The sequence below is a fragment of the Toxorhynchites rutilus genome, chromosome 3 (genome assembly GCF_029784135.1).
Source record: "Toxorhynchites rutilus septentrionalis strain SRP chromosome 3, ASM2978413v1, whole genome shotgun sequence".
NCBI classification, from domain to species: Eukaryota; Metazoa; Arthropoda; class Insecta; order Diptera; family Culicidae; genus Toxorhynchites; species Toxorhynchites rutilus.
The window spans coordinates 308538217-308544216 of NC_073746.1; the positions used below are offsets into that span (position 1 = coordinate 308538217).

The 6000-nt window shown below is 40.3% G+C and overlaps 1 protein-coding gene across 3 annotated transcripts in view; it reads left to right on the forward strand.

Moving 5' to 3' along the window:
- LOC129775735 (disheveled-associated activator of morphogenesis 1) overlaps positions 1-5028 on the forward strand; it is a 213545-nt gene extending 208517 nt beyond the window's left edge. For all 3 annotated transcript variants that reach the window (XM_055780798.1, XM_055780799.1, XM_055780800.1), the window contains one exon: positions 3329-5028. In XM_055780798.1, coding sequence (XP_055636773.1) covers positions 3329-3661 — 333 coding nt within the window. In that variant the 3' untranslated portion in view covers positions 3662-5028. The remainder of the gene's footprint in view (positions 1-3328) is intronic.
- The last annotated feature ends 972 nt before the right edge of the window (positions 5029-6000 follow it).

Sequence of the window (6000 nt, forward strand, 5' to 3'; positions counted from 1 at the left end):
GCTACCTTCAAGCGGTCCAGTTGTTGGCAGTACAGGTCCGAATTGAGCGTTTGGCCATAGGGAAGCAGCTCATAGCTGGGTTTATTCCTTGACAATCCCACCAAACACACAGCAGAACCTTCCTGGCCGTTAATGAGGGCTTGGCCACCGTCTGAGCCGCTTCAGCGGGCTTCGACCACGACCGTTTGCGCTTCACGTTGTCGTAAGTGACCCACTTTTCATCGCTAGTCACCATCCGCTTCAGAAACGGGTCGATTTTGTTGCGATTCAGCAGCGATTCACATGCGTCGATACGGTCAAAGATGTTTTTTTGCGTCAACGTGTGTGGCACCCATACATCGAGCTTCTTTGTGAATCCATGCTTCTTCAAATGGTTAATAACGGTTTGATGACTTATCCCCAGCTCTTGGCCGATGCTACGGCCGCTACTATGCCGGTCTTTCTCGGCTAATTCAGCGATTTTGTCGCAATTTTCGACGACAGGCCTTCCGGAGCGTGGCGCATCTTCGACGACCTCTACACCAGAACGAAAATGTTGAAACCATCGTTGTGCGGTGGAAATGGAAACTGTATCGGGTCCATAAACTGCACAAATTTTATTGGCAGCTTGAGATGCATTTTTGCCTTTGTCATAGCAGTACTGTAAAATAAAGGGTGTGTCACATCAAATTGCATCACGGAAAAAACGCTGTAGAAATTCGCCCAGTAGACCGTTCCTTTTGAAAAATTTAGACAGTAAAATAAAAATTATTAAACAACTTTTGGCATTTTCTTTTTATTCATACTTCGAGCCCAAGCCCGTATGCTCGCACCTTCCTCTTTACCCCGTCCATAAGGTTCTGTACAACGTCAGGTTGTAGTTTTTTTTTAACAGAAATCCATTTTCTCTTGAAGTCCGCTTCCGATTTGACAACTTTTGGGTTCTTCCGGAGGGCCTGCTTCATAATCGCCCAATATTTCTCTATTGGGCGAAGCTCCGGCGCGTTGGGCGGGTTCATTTCCTTTGGCACGAAGGTGACCCCGTTGCCTTCGTACCACTCCAACACGTCCTTTGAATAGTGGCACGAAGCGAGATCCGGCCAGAAGATGGTCGGGCCCTCGTGCTGCTTCAATAGTGGTAGTAAGCGCTTCTGTAGGCACTCCTTAAGGTAAACCTGCCCGTTTACCGGCACCATCACGAAGGGGGCACTCCGCTTTCCGCAAGAGCAGATCGCTTGCCACACCAAGTACTTTTTGGCAAACTTGGATAGTTTCTGCTTGCGAATATCCTCCGGAACGCTGAATTTGTCCTCTGCGGAGAAGAACAACAGGCCCGGCAGCTAACGAAAGTCCGCTTTGACGTAGGTTTCGTCGTCCATTACCAGGCAATGCGGCTTCGTCAGCATTTCGGTGTACAGCTTCCGGGCTCGCGTCTTCCCCACCATGTTTTGTCTTTCGTCGCGGTTAGGACCCTTCTGAACCTTGTATGTACGCAGGCCCTCCCGCTGCTTGGTCCGCTGGACGATTGAACTTGACAAATTCAACTTATTGGCGACATCCCGGACCGAACTTCTCGGATCACGTCTAAACTGCTTAACTACACGCTTGTGATCTTTTTCACTGACGGAGCATCCATTTTTGCCGTTCTTCACCTTCCGGTCGATGGTTAGGTTCTCGAAGTATCGTTTTAGTACTCTGCTGACCGTGGATTGGACGATTCCCAGCATCTTACCGATGTCCCGATGTGACAACTCCGGATTCTCGAAATGAGTGCGCAGGATTAATTCACGACGCTCTTTTTCGTTCGACGACATTTTTCCAAATTTACGAAAAATTTACAGTGAAGCATGGCCAACGTGATCTATACACTCTTATCTGATTATAAGCGAAAGCTGAAGATATAATTCCTAAAAATTAAATTTCTACAGCGTTTTTTCCGTGATGCAATTTGATGTGACACACCCTTTATATCGGATTTTCTCTTTATTTTGCTCCATATTTGCGACACTATAACTCACGAACGTCTTAACCAAACAAAACACTGTCAAGGACTATATTATAGTGCGCAAAAATACCTTTCCAACAAGCTATAGCTATGACTCGATACAATGAATACATCTAGAACCACGCGCTTACAACGACACCTCGCGGAAATACCGCAGGACTTTTTTGACAGCCTAATATATAGATAGAAGATAGATAGATAGATTTTAACAGAAGGCCAGCTAGGTGTACACAGTAGGTGTCAAAGGCTCTTGAAAGTCTATATAAATGAAAATGTAAGGCCAAATGTGTTGCTAAACGCGAAACCCGAAGAAGGAATCGTCCGATTTGAGCCATCTATATTTTGATGTATTCGTCTTTGCCCGTAGATCAATGTTATGGAAAATTTCTGCATAACTCGAAAAATCGGAAAATTTTCGGAAAACCCTGAGAAAATTCGGAAAACTGATTTCTCACATGTTCGAATATTACATCATGATAAGTGTTGTCGGTCCATTCGATGTTTGCGCTAACGAAATTGATCTTTGTTTGAAGGTTCAAGCAGAATAACGCATTCCTATCTATATAAATAAAAAAGGAAGACCAAGCGCGTTGCTAATCGCAATATCCAAAGAAGGAAAGGTCCCTTGTATTTGTTGTGTTCTGCCCATAGAACAATGTTATGATGAGAAAAAGTTTAAAAATGTAATCTAAAGAATTCATATCAAAACAATATTTTTTGGCGGGACGTAGTTCGCCGGGTTAGCTAGTTTAAAATAAAAATGTAATTTATCAATTATACATATCTTTCCCCCCTGTCCGTCTTTCCCGACTTTCCCCTATAGCATCGACCATCGATTTTAATGCTGCCCAACTCCATTTGAATTCATTAGTAGAAATTGATTATATTTTCTGGGAGAAAAAGTTGACGTCTCCGACAAAAGTTCAAATCTTAATAAGATACCTTGTTGAGTACACTATATCGCTATCTTGACTTAAAACAAAATAAGGATTAGTTGTATTTATTCAAAGAAAAACATGAAAAAGTTGTGATTAGAGAAACTTTTTTCCTGTAAAAGGGCCCATCTTCCGATGTAAGGATGCCTCGTTGGTTATTGTATGGGCTATTCATATTTTTTTTAAATTAATTTTCTAAAAATATTTTTCGGGGAAAAATTAATTTAAAAACAAATGGTATTTTATCATGAAAATTTCAGCATTTTCCTACTTTTCATTGTTTGACCAAAATTTTATAGATATTGTAGAGCGTTATTCTAGAAAACAACACGAGAAGACGAGCACTCGTCTCGTCGCACTAACCCCACACTCACGATTTCTGCCGTATCTCTCTTATCTTCCCTGCCAGCTCAAGAAGCGCACCATCGAGCGCAAATCCAAGGAGGGCCTACTGAACTCGGTGGCGAAGAATCTCGGCCTGAAGTCATCGAAAAGCTCCAACTGCTCGAACGGTGGAAGCCCGGTGGCGGGCGATTCTAGCAACAAGGGAGAATTCGATGACCTCATCTCCGCCCTCCGCACGGGGGATGTTTTCGGCGAAGATATGGCCAAATTCAAGCGCTCGCGCAAAACCCGCCTGGGACCGGCCAACGGAAGCAACACCTCACCGCCACGAAGTCGGAACAGCGTTGGGCGTGAGGACAGTCGCGAAAGGACCGTGGCCACGACTAGACGACAGTAAAACTGTCGCTGATGTGCGTGTTTCGATTATATATATTTTTTTCCTTTTTTGTTTTTGTAAAAGATTTGGATATTTTATTTTTTTGTTTGTGAACTTGTAAAAGAGTATGAGACCAAAAATTGTGAGTGAAGCTCAAACCTGCAGAACGGACTATTACTAGTAACTATATGGTAAAGCAATGGCGGTAGATAAAATTTAAAAAATAATTCTGGTTATTCCATAGAGACTGTGCTAACCCATTGGAGCAAGAGAAATAACAATAATCGTAAACAATTTTGAGAAACATTTTACAACCAACCACCAATTAAGCCACTAACCGAAATATACACACAACAAATCAAAAATAGCCAACCAGTAAGCGAATCTAATCGGTGTAGTTTAGATATTCATCGTTCGTCATAGTAAAATCAACCATTGAACCATTGAGCATCGCAGCATCGTCTTCATCCTTCCAGCAGACCCAGGCAACAAACACTTTAGTTACCATTTTAAAACCCTTTGTCAGAGTGATCCATGGTAGTTAGTTGCGAATAAGCACGCTTGTAAAAATGTTTTAACCCTTTGATATAGATATACGTTTAGCTGTTTGAATCAGGCGGAAGTATTTCGCGTATTTATTCTTATCTGTCTTTCCTTTGAAACTAAATTACACGTATCATACGTAAGTATTCACATTTTAGTGACATGTATGCATATCTTCCCTTTTTATCAGTCACCATTATTCGCTTAGCTGCTTCTTTGTTTATAATAAAAACACACTTAGGGATTTTTGTATATAACCTAGAACTTGGTAATCGATACTCGATGAAAATATATATATATATATATATAAACACGACAAAAAATCACGCGCTGTCGCTCGCTTTCCGACAGTAGTAGAATAAAAATAACAGATATTTTCCTGTTTTTAAACGTAGCTTAGAAAAAAAATGTTTTAAAGCAACTCCCACTGCATATAAAAAGAAACACGATCAACACGATCTGCGCTCATTCGCATCCCCCTTTCGGCACCTCACATTATACCTACTCATGTTAGTAATCATAGCCCCAAAAAAAAAACAGATGATTGGATCTAGATGTTGCTTATTTAGATTGAGTGCAAAATGCATATGAAAACGGATAGCAACGCATAATGTGACGAAACGGAGTGATACTTTGGTGGAGCAGAAATTTAGAAATAGAATGAAAAATTTAAAGTGTAACAGCGCTACGAGGAACTGATTTTAGAAGAGATGGTAGAAATTCGATTTGGACGACGCGTTTTGCGAAAGACAGGAAATGCCAACCATCGATCGTACCCCTTATTACGACGTATAAATATTTCTTATTATATAAAGGAAGAAAAACTCCAATAAAATTGTCTATAAGCAAGTGCTTTCTGTTAAGCGGATTATTTCGATGACAACCCCGTTGAATTTCTCAAAATGACACGCAATAAATGTTATTAAAATCGATATAGAATTTTGAGTTGGTCACACTTTTTTATATGTGCCCTTTTGTGTTCAGTTTAATGTGCCATTTCATCGAGAATAATCTGAAACCTGAACAACGCCTCCGTGAATCAACGAAGGGGAATGACAACGTCTCCGTGAACAAAGAAAAGAAGATGAAGAAGAACGAAGGGGAATATTTGCCTGGAGCATAAATATTGGATCTCGGTGAGCCAAACTTTAAGTATCATTCTAGATACGAAGAAATAAACATCGACTGGTTTTTCCTTGTTTTGCGTCATCACATGTCTACGTTTCGGACTGAGCTGAGGACGCGTCCAAATTACTTACTCGCTGATGTCTCTGGCATTGCAATCATTATATCAATCTGACGCCATTCCATTAAGGCTCTGAACAACACAATTGTGTGGGGAATCTTCAAACAATCAATCTATCATCAGCTCACCAAGAAAATCGTTCAGGAATTTTGTGTGTGATTTGGTTTCGCATGATAGTAGCAAAACTATATCCACCAAGAATGAAAGTTAAGCTAATCGAGACTAGAAATATTAATAGAATGGACTTCTGTCGCTTGTTAATAACTTCCGATATTATTTTACCACACACACATAAACACACACACACACTTAAATAAAAAAATAATATCCGAAGTTATCAACAAGCGACTTGAAAAAATTAACAGCGTAGTGAAATTATCGAAATTATTGCCTTTTTTTCAAAAAATCGTAACTCGAAATCCAGATGTCTGACTAAAATAAGATGTGTAGAAAAGTTGTTGGAAAAACAATGAGCTATTTAGGAAAAATAACATTTTAAATACATCGTTAAGAATCTTTACCAAAAGATCAATTAATTATATTAAGAATGTTCATAGTTCAAAACATGTCT